This window comes from Rhamphochromis longiceps, linkage group LG8, assembly GCF_057381845.1.
Source record: "Rhamphochromis longiceps isolate RC_006_pf linkage group LG8, R_longiceps_female_GT1.1, whole genome shotgun sequence".
Classification (NCBI taxonomy): Eukaryota; Metazoa; Chordata; class Actinopteri; order Cichliformes; family Cichlidae; genus Rhamphochromis; species Rhamphochromis longiceps.
Genome location: NC_140564.1, coordinates 30,427,639 through 30,445,030, shown reverse-complemented (window position 1 = coordinate 30,445,030; position 17,392 = coordinate 30,427,639). Strand labels below are relative to the sequence as shown.

Genomic DNA, 17,392 nt, shown 5'->3' with positions numbered 1-17,392 from the left:
CTAAATAACATCCCAGTTTGAAATTTCTGAGGGTTTCTAATATGAAAGGAAAACACAGGCATAATAAAAACTGAAGACTGTAATCTAAAACTAAGTCTAAACCCAGCCTAATGTTATTGTGGATCATTTTTCCCCATATAGAAAAGATTTCGTTTTATCTATTATCTGACACAGCCTTTTTTTTGTCACCTTGGAGCAATCCAACCTGGGAGAAGATCACTTTTATGGGTGTCTAAGGATTTCAGAAACAAGCTTCCCGTCGCTTGCGTGATGACGTTACAGTACGTGTTGAAATCCCGCCTCCTTCGACGTCAGTCTGTGCGTTTACCTCTGTCAGCGGAAGCTTGATGCAGAGTTTTACCAGAAGTAGGATAAAAAACAAAAACAGCCCACAGTGATGTCTACACGGGTGAGTTTATTTGAAGCTCAGACTCAGAAGTACACTTGGAGCGGAAAATATTGAAGAATAAGCCGGAAGTACACTTAGAGGACTGCAGGGGGGTTTGTACTCGGACAGTGAGCCAGCACAGCACTAGCTGTGTGGCAGATTCAGTTGTCATTCATAACTTCGTAGGCAGCCCGGAAGACAAATGGAGTATCTTATGACCAGTGTGAAACTCAGCATTCATGCAGCTGTTTTTGTTTCCCACCTGTGAATTATTATAAGTAACATTTGCCATATTTGGGCTGTTTAGCTGTGTTTTTAGCCTCGATATAAAAAACCTGCTGTTCAGGGTTGGATGTGTCTCTGAAGTGAAATGAAGGAAGTGTTGCGGTGTTTAATGGGTAAAAGGGAACAAGAAAGGCACATAAAGAGAAACGTTTACTGAAAGCCCAAACTTACTTTTAACTCAGTGTTAAAAATTGCATTTTTACTAATACTTTAGCTACTTTCAATTAACCAGTAATTAAGCCTGAAAAGCCCCATGTTACTGGGTATAGGGCTTTTCAGAGATATAGGGTATTTGGTGATTTTAAAAGTGTGATATTCTAATATATCATCCTATATATTAATTCACACACATGAAACAAACACATTTCAGCAGCATTTTTGTTATATGCAGTAATATATTTGCTTAGGTACTGGGGCCTGTAATTGAAAGTAAGGTTAGTATATCCAGGGTATGTTTCCTTTGTCTGGATTCACCCCTGACATGTCAATCAGACTAAGCAGTCACATGAAGCTGGTCATCATCTCATTAAGTTAACCCAGGATTTCCCAATCTTGCTACAAGTGTATTTGTAAGGGGAGGCGTTAACAGCACAGCCGCTGATTTTGCAAAATAAGATGCACCTTTAATAGCAACCCTGCTGCTGCAGACATATCAGCATTGTAAGAGAAAAAACTCTATACAATAGTTTAGCATTAAAAGTACTGTATTAATGTGTGTGTATTCTAAATGTTTTGATCAGTAATACTGGAAAAGAACTACTAGGCTATATTAATAAAATTTAGTGTATTTGAAGGCATCTCTGTCAAGACGTGAGAGAATCTGATGCATTATAGTCAAGTTGTATTTAATACAGTTAATACTATAGCATAATTCATGCGCAAAATATTAGTAACCATAGCTTTAAAATTAATGTAGTGATTGCCGTTTAGATTCACCTCAGCATAGTACAGGTGTTACTGTCAAAAAGAGAAAGAATGGGCTGTTCTCAGCCAGTGCAACATGTAAACGTGCATTTTGTCTGCGTACACACAGCCTTAGTTTTTAGTCAGTTTTGCTGTAGCTGTGTAAAACAAAGTGCCGCTGGATGAGAGTAAGAGGAAAGATCAATTATCTTCTTGTTTAAGCTCGTTAAACAGATGGTTTGCTAAAGGACTTTTATCAGATTTTTCCCAGTAAACGTCTTGAATGTTGATAACAGAAGTGAGGGCTGCTGTGGACTCTAGAAAAACATGTTCTTTCATTCCCCCAGTTCAACATTGCGGTCACTGTTTGCTGTGTGGAGCTAAGTTGTTAACTACACCCATATTGACAGTAAGCTTCACTGCTGTTCTGTCATCAAACTTATTGCTGAGAAAAACAGAGGCCTCTTGGGCTAAATCTTATAATAGATACTGAGTGTAGTTGCAAATGTGAGTCAAGTATGGTTTTACATGCCATGTCACCTTTCTGCTGTACAATAAAATTGAGTCTGTTCACCTGGACGTAGTGTTTTCAATGGGAGAAACATTTCATGATTCATCCAGGTGACTTCTTCAGTCTCAGAGGCTTTTTTAGGCTTTTTTTGGTACTTTAGTACTCTTTTTGTTCAGAGAGGAAGGGGAGGCGGCCCACTGAACATGGGCCAAGACACCTTCCTGCTATTGTTTTCCCTTTTTCAATGAACAAACCTAAAACAGTTCTTATTATCACCAACAACTCGCCAAAAAAATAACAATTCTTAATACTTTTGACCTCGGATAGACTGACAATCTGAGATTATCAGGAGAGCTAAAAGGCACAAGAAAGCCTACTTCCTGAAATGCTCAAAGTAGGCCAAGATTAACGTTTTTAGATCTAGGTCAGCACTTAATCATCTTTTTGGATATTTGAGATGAAAGCAGGTTAAATCTTGGTCGCTTTCTAAGAAGGATGTAATGAGATGGGGGTTTTCTTGTAATTTTCAAGATTTTGTTTCTACAGTAATTTGGTTTGGTAATGTTTTTTTTTTTTTTTTGCTACGCAGCCTGTGTGTGTCAGTATAAAGACTTTTGTATGAATTTGCCTTGAGACATTTTCTGTTTTCATAGTTTCATAATTATTTTTTTACACAACAGCCTGATGTGGAGTCATAAAGATCACTGAGCTGCAAACCTAGTGTGCAATTACAGTACAAAATGATTCTTCAAGGCCAGTCTAAGAGTTGACTAGGCTACGCAAAGAGAGTAGTAAAAAAAAGCATGCATGCACGTGACTCAGGTGTGCAGAAAGTTAATGTTCTGCTGTGGCTTTGACATCATTGCTTTGCATAGTGCAACTGACAGGAAAAAACCTACCAGCACAGAAAAAAAGATTGTACAGGCCCGTGGTGCATTGGACTGCTAGTTTTAAACCTTTTTAAAGATTAGGGTGCACTAAACCAAAATTTGAAGGCACACTTCATTAATACTAGCAATAAAAGGCTTCTTGGTTCAGCCATGACAGCACACGTGTGCTTCTATGCTGTTAAATTCAGCTGGGTAAATCCAAAAAGGAAGGAAATAATACAAATTATCATGTCACTTTCCCCATGATACCTTTAACTGGTAAAAGAAGTGAGGTAATGTGCTAACAGTTTTAGCTAAGTTGCAAAATTTAATTAATTAATTTACAATTAGTCTGGCCAAGTGTGATGATCTGATTCCTTTTTGTGTCATGTATGACCATAGGCCGACCAAACCTTTTACCCTGTGGTTTTTCTACACAAAACCAACACAAGTGATGTAAAGACATAACTTGAGAAATGCTTTTATTTGTATTTATTGTCTTTTGCAAAGTCACATTTTTTTTTTCTCTGTTCAGGTTATGCAAACGGCTCGATGCCCGTCAGACGAATTGTCGCTCACCAACTGTGCTATCGTCAGTGACAAGGATCAACATTTTGAACAGTGAGTCAGATTTTTGGTGTGCATCTACACAGGCTGTCAAACCAGTGGGTTTATGCATCAGCTGATAGTGATGTCTGCATTCAGATTTTTGACGTTCTAGTAGATCAGGGGTGCCCAATCCCGGTCCTCGAGAGCTACCGTCCTGCAGCTTTTAGATGCATCCTTGTTCCCACACACCTGAATCAAATGAATGGCTTGTTATCAGGCCTTTGCCAAACATGATGGCATGCTGAAGAGGTAATCAAACCATTTGATTCAGCTGTGTTGGAGTAGGGATGCATCTAAAAGCTGCAGGATAGTAGCTCTTGTGGACTGGGATTGGGCAGCCCTGTAGTAGATGGACAGACCCAGTTAACAGACCCCATTATGGGATGGATGTTTGTATGTCCATGGAATTTTCTGAGTCATGGTCTGATTAATCCAGTAAGATACAACTTAAAGTAAAATAGATACAAACTGTTGTTGTTATGCTGTTAAAAGGCCAAGAATGAACTGTCCATCATTCAGTTTATAATCATAAATTCATCAAAGACAATTAACGTAAACATGTTAGGTGCTTCTGTGAAGGACAGTCAAACATGTTACCATTACATTTATAATATATGACTTCATTCGTAACTCAAGCCAAGGTATCTTGTTTGAAAACCTTTGTCAAGACAAAAAAAAGTAATGGGATTTTGTTTGTTTCAAGTATTTGCTTCATGTTTGCTTTCCTTCTAATTCTTCGTCTCGATGCAGACACGTGATTGTGCACAATTCAGCCCACAAGTATGTTTTCACCTTGAAGCCGCATTCCAGTGTGAACATCAACACCATCGCCTTCAGTCAGGCTCAGGTAGGCTTAAATGTTTGAGAGTTTCAGATGATCCTTGGCTGCATGTTGTCACTGATTACTCAGTTCCTTGATGTATTTCCTGCAAATATGATATCTCGGTATTTTTACCGATACTTTTTTACCACGACTGTTTTCTGTAAGTACAGCGTCTTTAAATTCAAAGGTTGTAGATGTCAGGAGGACGTTAGCAGGTCTTAAATTGGGTAAAAACAAACTCAGATAAACTATAAAACATGACTTAAATAAATGTGTCATAAATGAATAAAGTTAAAATGCAGAAACAGTCTGTGCAAAATTAATTATCAGACCGTGCAATGCTCAAAGAAACAGCAAAATAACCCAAGAGATCTACCTCAGACTGTACAGGCCTCAGCTAGCATGTTAAATGTTAAGGTTCATGACAGCACCATTGGAGAAAGAGTGAACAAGTATGACTTGTTTGGAAGTGCTGCCAAAAGAAAGCCTCTTCTCTCCAAAAAGTAAACAGCAGCATGGCTCAAGTTTGCAAATTTATATGTGAACAACCCATAAGGATTCTGGAGCAATGTCCTTTGCACAGGTAAAGCGGAGATGTTTACCCATGATGTACAGTGCTACTTTGGCAAAAACTAAATAGTGGATATCAGTAACAACACCTCATGAGGGGGGGGGGGCTTGTTTTTCAGCCAACCTGAGCACCTCGCAGTCATTGAGTTGACCATGAACTTCTTTACATACAAAAGTATTCAGGTTTTACATGTGAGGCCATCTGTCCAACAGATACTAAATCATCAGGGGTAATTACACACGCTGCTTCTCCATTGTTTATTTTTTGTTAAATAATAATTACATAGTGTAATTTATGATGTGTTTCTGTTCATCTGAGGTTGCATTTACCTAACTTTAAGACCTGCTGTAGAATAGATCATTTATTATGTCCTGAAATGTAAAACCTTAGACTTGACAGAGTGTACTTTTTCTGTTTTATTGATGGTATATACTGTATTTTGAACAAAAGCAGCAGGTGAGCTGTTAGGTGTACAGCAGTGATTAGAGTGATTGACTGGAAAATGTGACTTCCTAGCACGTATTTAAAAGCAGAGGTAACCTGCGTCAGGAGCTGCTGTAGTTTTCAGGAAACTTAGTAAAACACTTCAACATTTTCACCTTTTGACCGATTGATGTTTTTAATCAGTAATAAATAGCTCAGTGTTTTGGATGAGAGGTTTCTATGAGTTCCTGAGCCACAGCTCATTACCTACAGTAGATTGCAGTAGTCACATGACCAAGCTGACCAGCATGGAAACTAAAACAATGCACTGTTTGGGACACAGTGAGCAGCAACAGACACAAATTTGTGTCATAGATAACTTCCACTTATTAAAAAAATGCATGAAAACACTTTGATGGTGTTCAACAAAGCATATTGTTGTGTATTGCTCTTTTAATCTTCATAGCAGTTTGCAATCTGATATTCTGACAAGTAAACTTAAAAACTGTGGTAGTTTGAGAGCTCTTTGCATGGACCTCTTTGTTTGTCTCAAACTGTCTGTTCCTGCTTTTTCCTCTTTTTGCCTTGCCTCTCTCTGCCTGCTCTTCTTCCATCTATAAACTTGGCAGCTACGACCGCACACAGGTACTACTGAAACCCCCTCAAAATGGTCTTATTTTACCACAAGAATTATACTTACTGAATGACCATTTAAAACACGGAAACTGAGTCTGCCTGCTGTCTCAAATAAAAATGGCTAGTTGCCCATCAAAGACACGAGTGATGTATTTCAGTGGAGTTTTGTGAAATAAGACCATCTCGCAGAGGAATGTTGCACTGTGAAACGTGCAGTGATGTTTTCTGTGTGGTAGCTTCGTAGGAAATGTTAGTGCCTTTTAGACTGCTAAATGTTAGCAAGGTTGTTGCCATAGTGCGTCACTTTTTAAGAGCAAATGATAAGGCGTGGAACTAAATCAATCACTTCTCTTTGTTCACAGAGAAAATGGGCAGGAATAATAATTGGACAAGAGATTGAAGGTGAGTTGAAGATTTAATCTTTTCAATGCATTTTTTATTTAAAGCTTTCCACATTTGGCCACTTGGGGGCAGCAGAGCAAAATGAATACAAAACATGAAGTTTTTTTTTGGCTTTTTGTTAATTTGTTTTCTCCCCATCTGACTACTTCTGGAGAAAGAAGCCCATCTTCACTTTACAGATATGTGATACCTCATAAATAAGTAATAAAGTGTTCACTTCATTTTTCCTGGTTCATATTGGGGATGAATTTGTGAGACAGTACACAAGATTGACAGAAATCTCTGCATTTTCATCCTTTTTTCATCCTGTTATTCTCGAGGCTTTAGAATGCAGTTATACTGATATAGCTGATAATTAAGATAAATTCTGATAAAATATGGATAATTTCTCTTATGAGCAGCTCTCAGTAAAAGTTTCTTACATATATGTACAGGGTGCATAGACTAATGATTGCTATAGTAAATAGGTGTGAAACTCATTTTAGTTCACAAGCCACATAGGGCCCATTAAAGAGAGCCAAACTAATGAAACCAGTGCACCACCAGTCTAAAAACACCTCTGACTTTAGCCTGAGTTTTGTGTAAAGAGGTTTCAGTATATTCTGAAAGGTCTAACACAAAACCTTTTGTGATTGCTACTGTTACATGGTTGTGTATTTATCAACAGAGTTTCAGTATTTCTCTCATAGAAGTGAATACCTTTAGAGTCACTGGCAACCAGATAAGAAGCACTAGCAGGGACCTTGAGGGTTCTTTGATGTAGCGTGCATACTTCTGACTGCACACTGCAGTCTTTCTCACTGTGCTAACTTCTGATGGTCTTATCATACAGATTTCTAATTGTGCGTGAGGTTAGAGGGTATAGCTATTATTCAAGTGTCAGGAAGGAATGAGGGAATATGATTTGCCCGGCAGATTGAAAGACAGTTTAACAATATGTGTAGGTGTTGCCTCTGCATATCTGTCACAGAGGCTAGCCAGCATCCAGTGAAAGAGGAAGACTTTCCTTTGATAGATATTTTTACTTAGCCCCTTCGGCTAAAGTGGTGCGTCTTACTTGATTTGGGGGGAAGAAAAGAATAAATGTCGTCATAGTTTTAAAATTTGATCCCCGTGAAAAACATGAAAGCCCTTACTCTTATTCTTCACGTATTCTTATTCATCAAATCACTATGTTTTGGTATTTAAACCTACCATGTATTTAATCATTCAAATCATTTTCATAATGAATATAAATGTGGTAGCAGTGTCTTCTAGTGACTATGATTAATTTGGGCATATTGAATGTGGATATTTCCACTACCTGGCAGCAGTGGAAATATCAGCACGCTACTTGCAGACTATCTCATTTTCATAACGAGATAGCAGCAGTTTGAAGAGATTCAGTTTAGAGTGAAAGGGGATGATGGATCATATCTAATTCAGGAGCTGCCTGGATTTCATTTGGTTTCTCACATTAAAGGCTGAAGGAGCTGCTGGCTGCTAACGAGGAGCTAGTGATGTGGTTATCCCTCCATATGCACTAATGAGCTCAAATTCAGCTATTTAGTTAGCATTTAACAAGAGATGAGAGGGATACTAGTAGATATAGCAACACTCTCTTTAAATTCTAAAGTTATACCTATCAGAACGTAATAAGTAACCTGGTGCTTAGCAGGTCTTAAAATTAGGTAAATAAAACCTCATATCAACTGCAAAAAAACTACATATTGCATTTCTTATTGCTTATTTAATAAAAACTAAGCCAAATGCAGAGGCAATGTGCAAAAAACTAGGTATATTTTACTGCCCTGTGTTGCTAATCAGCTTTATAAAAGCAACATTTTATCAGTTTGCTGTTCTGGACACTTTAGGTGTTAACAAAATGCAAAGGAGGAATGATGCCAGCAGTAATCAACTGTAACTGCTCATCAATCTGGGAGTGGTTAAAAAAAGTCAATTTTCACATTCCGGCACATTTTGAAGTCCATCATTCTGCAGTGAGAAAGATTATTCACAAGTGGAAAACTCTAAACAGTTGCCAGTGTTCCCAGGAAGAGACCTAGCACATTCTTCTTTGGAAGTGTTGCCTCCTCTATTTACAAAGAACATGGCAGCATGGCTCAGGTTTGCAAAATTGCATCTGAAACTTGTGGTTTTGCACATCAGTTTATTCTGCTTTTATTTACATTTTGTGAGGCTTCATAGCCTTTTCAAACAGACAGTTTAGTACAGTTTTTTAGTTTTAGTAAAGCTACTAATGTCATAACAGATTGAAATGTTTTTAGGCAACGGTGGTGATAAAAACAGCTTTCATGATGTCTTTTTTGAAAGTTTCTCCTTTTTCGTTTACATCAGCAGGCATAATAAATCATTTGGGATCAGTGTTTGGAAAGAGTCGAGGAGCTAAATAACAAGATGGAACAAGAGAAGCACTGACTTCTATCCAAATAACATGACTCCAGACAAATTCTAATGTTGCGCTTTACATGGTGGATATATGAATTGGCAACTGTTTCCTCACTTGTTCACTATGAAGTATTATCTTCAATGTAACTTTGTGTTTTGAAAACTGCTATACAAATAAAGTGATTTTTATTATTCGGACAGCTTTATTAGGTGATATAATAAACATTTTTACACATGCACTACAGTCCTACACTTTTTCAAACATTACTTTAGCTGTTTGCAAAAATACCAACTGTCAGATCCAGCGTTAAATAGTCTGCCAGCTCCCCACTACAGTGCCCATGAGCAATGATTCAGGTTAACGAGAAATACTTTGTGCTTTCATTTTGTTCTTTTCTGCCATCACAGTGTCAAACTACACGTTTGACAAGTCCAAACAGTGTGTAAGCAGCATGACCGTGGAAATCGACTTCCTGCAGAAGAAGCATGCAGACAGCAAGGCCTACGACACAGACAAGATGGCTGCTGAGGTTCTCCAGAGCTTCAACAACCAGGCCTTCAGTGTTGGCCAGCAGGTGCTTTTTGGCTTTAACACTTTAAATACTGATTCTAAAACAAAACCGGAGACCAGTTTTAAAATGAAGCTTAGTAACACCTTTACACATAAATTTAAGAGTAAATATGTGATCATTTAAACTTGTTTACTACTTAAATGTGTGTGTGCTTGTTAAACTGATTATCTATGTGTGTTTTTGTTCGTTTTGTCCTGTGCATGTATCTTCTTTTTTAAAACCAGCTCGTGTTGAGTTTCTGCGAAAAGCTGTTCATCTTGGTGGTTAAAGATATGGAGGCCATGGACCCCAGCATCCTGAGGGGAGGACATGGTTCTGGGAAGAAACAGAAGGTATCTGGAGAATATTTTTAATGCTGTCCCTTGATGTTCACTCACCTATATACCATGGTAGCTATTAATTTTAATCCATACAGTTTATCTTAAACCTTCTCAGGTAGTTAAAGGGCCAGATGTTGTACCTGAATGTTGATTTCAAACAGGTTGATGCTGTTATTGAGGCAGTGAAAACAGGGCAGTGTCTCAAGCCAGTTATCATCTTACTTTTGCTTGTTTCTTTAGATTGACATTGGTTTGTTGGTGGCAAACAGTCAGGTGATTTTTGAGAAAGCAGAGAACTCATCCGTAATCCTGGCCGGTGAGTGTCGGACTTTTACTTTTTCTCTCATTGTAAAAATAGATTCTCATATGCCTACACTTAATACAAAGTGCAAATGTGACTGCTAAAACCACTACACCTGTTACACCTGCATTTACATACATCTACATTAACTACATCTGAAGCAATTCTCTAAAGTACCACAAGGGGGCACACTTCACTCACTTAGCTTGGCCTTTGGGGTTTAAAGGCATTGGGTGACTTATTAATGCAATACTTTAAATACAGAAACCAAAACTGGCTCAAGGAGAGTTTAAAGTTACATTTTAAAATTTTAATTAACTTTGATGCACATCAAAATAAAGCTTGCAACGTCTAAGACACTAACAAACGGAGGAAAAAGGAATTAAGTGTACTGTTGAGTGAATAATAAACATTTTTATGTTTTACCCTTCAGGGAAATCTAAGACTCGAGAGTCACGTCAGTCTATTATTAGCCCAGACTGGAACTTTGAGAGGATGGGCATTGGCGGCCTTGACAAGGAGTTTTCGGACATCTTCCGGAGAGCCTTCGCCTCCCGAGTGTTCCCTCCAGACATAGTTGAACAGATGGGTAAGCCCCCCTGGTTTTGTCATCACGTATTCATTTGTTTGTGGCTCTTTTTCCACTTTTTATACTGCCATGCTTAAAGTCTGATGATGATTTAAGACATCTGTGTGATGAGGCCATATCTGGCCAACAAAAAGAAGTTTGGTTGTGTCAAAATCTATGAAAAAATGACCCTATTTCTTACTTCATCTATGATCTCAGGAAACTGTTTCATGATGATGTTACTGTCTAAACTGTTTCTACTCTTATTGGCTCTAATATGGAGTTCATTTTTTAAATTATCATCCCATTTGGAGTGATAAAGCACTGATCCTCAGTGTTTTGTCAAAGAATTTCATAGTCACTCGATATGAGTGCATTTGTCCATACTTGATGAACATTAACAACCAAAATGTGGAAAGAAAAAATCAATCCTAATAATCACTGTTTTTCTCTGTCTCAGTATTTCTTCCACTGTTCATCAGATTAAAGAGATTACTCATGCTAAATGTAATCAGTGTTTTCAGTTATTACATTCAGCTTGTGTTTAATCCTTTCGTCGACGTAACACAAACATAACGTCGAATAATTCCTCTGAGAAATGCAGCAGCATTACCTGAATCGGCAACCCCCAGCTGCTGCCAAAAGGACAGCAGCTCATTCTAATGAAAGCCATCAGGCGGTCTTTGTGACTAATACGCAAACCCTCGCTTCTCACACGCATTCACACACATCTGTCCTAATCCTTGCTCCAAGAAGCTAACAGTCTTGTGAAAACCTGCTGTAAGGACCCCCAAAGCATGGCAAATATACACTTTACATGAGTTTCCCAGACTCTCCATACCTGCAGAGCTAAGAGCGGCAGTGTCCAGCAGTGTGCGAGCTGACCTTTAAACAGTTGGTTGTGTGCAGGGATTGGCCTTTGGCTGTGCCCAGCTGGATGTTCTAATGAGATGGCATGTCCTGATAGCGCACCCAGCAAAAGGTAAAGTGGTAATTGGCAGGCGTGGGGAGCAGGCGGTGCAGGTGCTGACAGAGCGGCAATATGCGTGCATACGTCACACATGATGTGTGTGTGCCTGAGATGCCGAGAGCTTCACCTTGTCTCCCCTTTGCTCCCAGAGAGGTGAAGCAGACTGAGAGAAGCTTCAGTGCTTGCTCTTCCAAACCCGACACAACCACATCACTTCTCCCCACCTTGCAAGAGAAGCCAACCCCCTCGTCTCTACGCTCTCACCTGTCAGACTGGGCCGCTTTTCCCTCAGCAGGCCAAATGGCAACTCAGATGGTTATCTGTGGCCTCTCAATTAGTCTGAGCTAAATGTCATTAACCAGGTGCAAAAGGCCATTTAAAAGAGCCACACTGTAAACATTACCGAGTGGAGAGCTCATGGATTCCACGCATGATCTTCTTGGAGAAGAAGCAAGTCTTTGAAGGAAATCTTAAGTGCTGGAATTATACGGCTTACACTTCTGCTCCTTGGTCTGATCATTAAGTTCATAATCTTAAAATTAACAGCAGCTCAAGATATTTTAAGGTGATATGAATGTGCATCAATGGAGGTGAGGTAGAGTAGGAATTGCAAAGAATGCCTACTCTACTCTGTTCATGTTCATCACACATTTACCCCCCAGTCAAAGGGGGAAAGGTCAAAAATGGCTGTATTTCTTAAGAAAACTAAATTCATATTTCAGCTTCTTGTTAATATCTGTAGACAAACTATAGAAACTTCATCACCTAACACTAACACCTTACTGGCTGACTAAAACTTTGCAGGGCGTCACTGCAGTCCCTTCTCAGTCAACAAAAAAGTAATCCATTAAGATCATTTCTATAAAAGGCTAACATATAGCCAACTTCTTACGAAGGATTGAATATTAAGCTTGAGAATGACGACAGAGCGATAATACACCACAATACTAGGGTGTATGCCAACATTTTGCAGCTGCTACATTGTATAAAGCTAAATTATTGTCCGAAATCTTGGGTAATGAACAACACTTAAAGCAAATGCCTTCTCCTGTTGAATTACTATTTTCTTTTAACTGGAGAAGCCATTGGTCATCCTTCTTACGTAACCTCTGGGCTCTCCAGTGTAACTAGCAGATTTCCAGGCCAAGACTTCCTGTTCTTTTGCTTGTCTATGTTTACTAGTGCATATATATATATATATATATATATATATATATATTTAAACACAGCTAAAATAAAGCTAAAACATTAGTGGTTTTGAATTTGCATTTCAGCAACGTAGTTCTCCACGGACTGTTTACCTGTTTGCAGCCAGAGCCTACTCAAATGTGGCTGATCAATACAACCTGGACTGCAGACAGAAACCAGATAGCTTCTGGTATCAAATCCCTTATCCCTTTGTGAATAGATTTAGCACATTCTTATGCAGACATCTGTTTAAATAGGTAACTGTTTTGGAAACATATGATACAATTTATGCATTTTGCCACTGATTTCTACTCATTTTCTAGCTGTTAAAGTGAACTGTGGGTGCTCGGTTTAACATCAGCTCCTCTCCTCTGCTTGTCCATCTGTCTCCAGGCTGTAAACATGTGAAGGGAATCCTGCTGTACGGGCCCCCAGGCTGTGGTAAAACCCTGATGGCACGACAGATTGGCAAGATGCTGAAGGCCCGGGAGCCAAAGATCGTCAACGGCCCTGAGATTCTCAACAAGTATGTGGGAGAGTCTGAGGCGAACATCAGGAAGCTGTTTGCAGATGCAGAGGATGAACAGAAGAGGGTGAGAATAGGACACGATGTACATTTTGTATTGTTCTTCCACAACAGAGCCAGCTTACCAAAGCAGAGCAAACATAAAAGTCCTGTTTGTATTAATAAACGAGTCTGTTTTGTTGCAGCTTCCAAGTAATATTGGCTGTGTTGCTAGAACTTTCCTAAACTTCTAATCTAGAAGTCATCAAAAGTCACTGTGTTTGTTCAGAGTATTTTCTCAGTAGCTATTAGTATTCTTCCAGCATCCCAGTGAAATACCGATAAGCACTGCAGAAAAAATCTAATTTCTCAAGAGTGGAGAGATCTGCCCTTTAGCCAGACATAGCTGTAATGACTTTTTAAAGTTTGTACGTGTGTGTGTGTGCGTGTTTGAAAGGGAAGAGGGGCCACTGAAACCCAGCAGTGATAGTTGGTTTGGATGGTGTGACATAAGCCTCACTCTGCACCACTTAATGAGGGGCTGGGTTCTCTTTGACCTCCTATAAGACCTCCCTACAAACCCCCACACACACCGTGTATGTGTGTGACATTAACAGCTCTACACCTGCTTTAAATGCTACGTCAGAGTCTGACAGGTCCGTAGATGGAGCGATAACCCCCCACCCGGCTGCTCCATCGCTTTTTTTTCATTCATTCATAAGAGGCTCAATACTTGTATTCAGCTCAGGATGAAAGAAAAGCAGTCACGGTTTCTTCTTGCTATGCTTCTGTGTCTCAGCTGAAAAAAAATGTAATTTGATTTTATATTTTACAAGGTTATTATAGTTTAATAGTATACTTTTTAGTAGTTTTATTTTAGTTTTATTTTAATGTAAATTTACAATTTCCTTATGTTTTCCTTATATGTTTGCTGTGTGGATTTTACTTTAAATTTGGTTTTTATTGTTAAAAATGTAATTTTTTCTATTAGTCTCACTCTTGGGTTGAGTATCTTTTCATAATAGGGGGCATTTTTAAAAAACAGTTTTTACAATATAAAAACTTGACTCACATTTTCCACTTTCAGTAAAAAGTTTACTTTCAAATTTTATTTTATTAACAAAAATATGTATTTTTTGTTTTTATGTTATTTTAGGAAGCTTCTTTTTTTTATTCTTCTGCCTCTGCAAGGTGCTAGATGGAAAGCCATTTTATGGAGTTCCACATTAAATCACTGTAAATTGAATTGGATGTCAAGAAAATACAGGTCAGCCAAGGAGAGGTAGTACCCAGCTGTAATAACACTGCTGTGCTTACTTTTTGTTCACTAAACATTTAAATGAATGTCCAAACCAGAACTTCCTATGGTTTGCCAGCTTCAGATCTTACAAAAAAAATGCCTGAGACTTTAGTTATTCCAGTTTCATTAACCAGATTTTCTTATTTTGAGAATTTTAGTAGCCAAAACAAAGTCAGTTTTCTGCACATCTTCCAATAAAATGCAGCTGTATCAGGTGCGTCTAAGCTCCAGGGCAGAAAACTTTGGGAGGACAGAAATGGACCGCAGCACACTGATGAATTTTCAGCCTTGAGTTGTGCAGGCAGATGAACTTTTCCACAGAATTCAATGGCCAGCACCAACATACTTTACCCGAGGACCCGAAAACTGACTCCCAGAACTAAGAGACAATTATAATATTGTAAGACCTTGAAAATAACAGACAGCTCCTTAAAACCAACCCCCTGTTTATTTGGTAAACTTATTCATACACCTATATGTTTAAGAAATTAAGCTACAAGCAAAATTAAGCGTGTTTGAGAAGGAAAAAAAGTTTAAAATACACATTTGTGTTTGTCTATAGTTTATCTTTTAGACATTTTTGCAAATTGGTGCATGTTTAAAAGTGTTGATATCTCTTTTCTTATACTCTGTGTATATACAACGCTTATATCCTCCAGATGTTCCAGATGTACTCCTTTCAATAAGTTTTAACAGAGAGGGCTTTGTTCATTTATCATTCAGTGCATGATTTAGTGCAAAAGATAGACTCGTTCTGGCTGTTGGAAGTAATTTCTGATTTATAGACAAATAAAAACCTTTGACTTTTATATGGCAATAAAATCAAACAAGAACTATGTATCTATACTATCCAGTTCTGATTTCAGTTTAGGAAAAGTGTGTCAGGAAGGTCATATTTATCTAGATAAATCTGAATTTTTATATTTAAGCATGACCTTTTCTAAGGCTTCTAATATAAAGAGAGAATGTTCCTTAATTGATTTGTAAACAGGGAAAGTTTTTTTTTAACCCCCGTAGTTCATCTGTGTTGTCTCCCCTGTAGTAAATATGATAAACATGCATATCACTTTTGCGCTTTCAGGTAAGTAGGTGTAACTGTGTAACACCATCTCCTGCAAAATTACTTATATCCAGCATGACAGATGTAGAAAAACTGGATTTACTCAGCATTATCGAGGCGATGTCCTCCCTGCTTGTGTGAACAGATGGTATAGGATAAAGGTGCAAAGCAGGTATTTACAGTTTACACATTAATCTTCTTCCTCTGCGTCTGTGTCGGCGAACAGCTCGGTGCCAACAGCGGCCTTCACATCATCATATTTGATGAAATTGACGCCATCTGTAAGCAGCGTGGCAGCATGGCAGGAAGCACAGGAGTCCATGACACCGTGGTTAACCAGCTGCTATCCAAGATCGATGGAGTGGAGCAACTCAACAACATCCTGGTCATAGGTGCAAACATGCAGACATTTTCTCGCAGTATATGTAAACTAGCATAAACACTTTCACATTTAAATCCTGTCCTGTGTCACGCCTGAACAGCCAAACTCTGTCTCATTACTTTTGTTCTTCCCTTTCTTCTGGTTTCTTTTCTTTCTGCCTCAGGTATGACCAACAGGCCCGACCTGATAGATGAGGCCTTGTTGAGGCCAGGAAGACTGGAGGTGAAGATGGAGATTGGTAAGAAGTAGCGAACACACAGAATTTCATTCAGTAGACTTAAAACAGCGTGTCCACAGCATGTCTTTTGTCCTTTCTTCCTTCTCTTACCCAAACTGGTCACGGCAGATGGCCCCGCCCCTCCCTGAGCCTGGTTCTGCTGGAGGTTTCTTCCTGTTAAAAGGGAGTTTTTCCTTCCCACTGTCGCCAAAGCGCTTGCTCATAGGGGGTCATCTGATTGTTGGGGGTTTCTCTGCTGTATTATTGTAAGGTCTACCTTACAATAAAGTGCCTTGAGGCAACCTTTGTTGTAATTTGGTGCTGTATAAATAAAACTGAATTGAACTGAAAAGAAAGTTAAAATGATTATAAAGAACATATTTTTAAAACCTATGAAGTAATTAGTTAAAGTATTTGCTCAAATAATTAATAGAAAATCAGTGAAAATACTTCTACTGTGGGTCAGAAAGTCTTAAAAACAGTGTAAATAAGTAATACTCGTGCTATCAAATGAAGAAGTAATGTATCTTATGCAGATTTCTGCAAGTTAATACCAGCAGCCTTACTGGTAAAGCTCAATGGATACAAGGCTGTTATCAGCTGTGACTCTTTGACTGTGTGCACTACAGAACCAGTACACCACACGCGGTCACTTTCTCCATTTCCTTTTCCGCTTTATTCTTCAAGGCTTACCGGATGAAACTGGGCGAATTCAGATCCTCAACATCCACACAGCGAGGATGCGGGAGAACAAACTGCTGGCTAGCGATGTCGACGTTAAAGAGCTGGCTGTGGAAACCAAGAACTACAGCGGTGCTGAACTGGAGGGTCTGGTCAGAGCTGCTCAGTCCACAGCCATGAACAGACACATCAAGGTCAGTCCAAGGAGCTTATTTACTGTCCATTTATTAATGTGTATGTTTTTTGGGTTATAGAAAACAAGGAAATAATAGTAAAATGCCCTCAGAGCAATATGTTCCTCACTAATATAAGAGTTAAAATACTGGCAAGCAACCAGTATTTTCCACAAGCCAATACGCACTATAAAAAGCAAATACAAAGTTTAATTAAAGGGCAGTAAATTTAAAAAGAAAACTAAAGGAAGAGAAGAAGGAAAGTAGAAGTAATGCAAAAAATGTATTCAACTTTTGAAAACCTGTTCTTTTTATATTAGATACATTATTTTCAAAAGCACTGACAG

At 38.6% G+C, this 17,392-nt stretch overlaps 1 protein-coding gene across 1 annotated transcript in view; it reads left to right on the top strand.

Moving 5' to 3' along the window:
• Positions 1–296: 296 nt before the first annotated feature.
• The window catches only part of LOC146664001 (vesicle-fusing ATPase-like), a 28,528-nt gene continuing 11,432 nt past the window's right edge, over positions 297–17,392 (top strand). The window contains exons 1-12 of the mRNA XM_085416977.1: positions 297–409; positions 3,492–3,577; positions 4,316–4,412; positions 6,381–6,420; positions 9,217–9,383; positions 9,605–9,712; positions 9,941–10,016; positions 10,435–10,590; positions 13,121–13,320; positions 15,819–15,984; positions 16,138–16,212; positions 16,879–17,066. Of these exons, the coding sequence (XP_085273103.1) occupies positions 398–409; positions 3,492–3,577; positions 4,316–4,412; positions 6,381–6,420; positions 9,217–9,383; positions 9,605–9,712; positions 9,941–10,016; positions 10,435–10,590; positions 13,121–13,320; positions 15,819–15,984; positions 16,138–16,212; positions 16,879–17,066 (1,371 nt within the window). The 5' untranslated portion in view covers positions 297–397. The remainder of the gene's footprint in view (positions 410–3,491; positions 3,578–4,315; positions 4,413–6,380; positions 6,421–9,216; positions 9,384–9,604; positions 9,713–9,940; positions 10,017–10,434; positions 10,591–13,120; positions 13,321–15,818; positions 15,985–16,137; positions 16,213–16,878; positions 17,067–17,392) is intronic.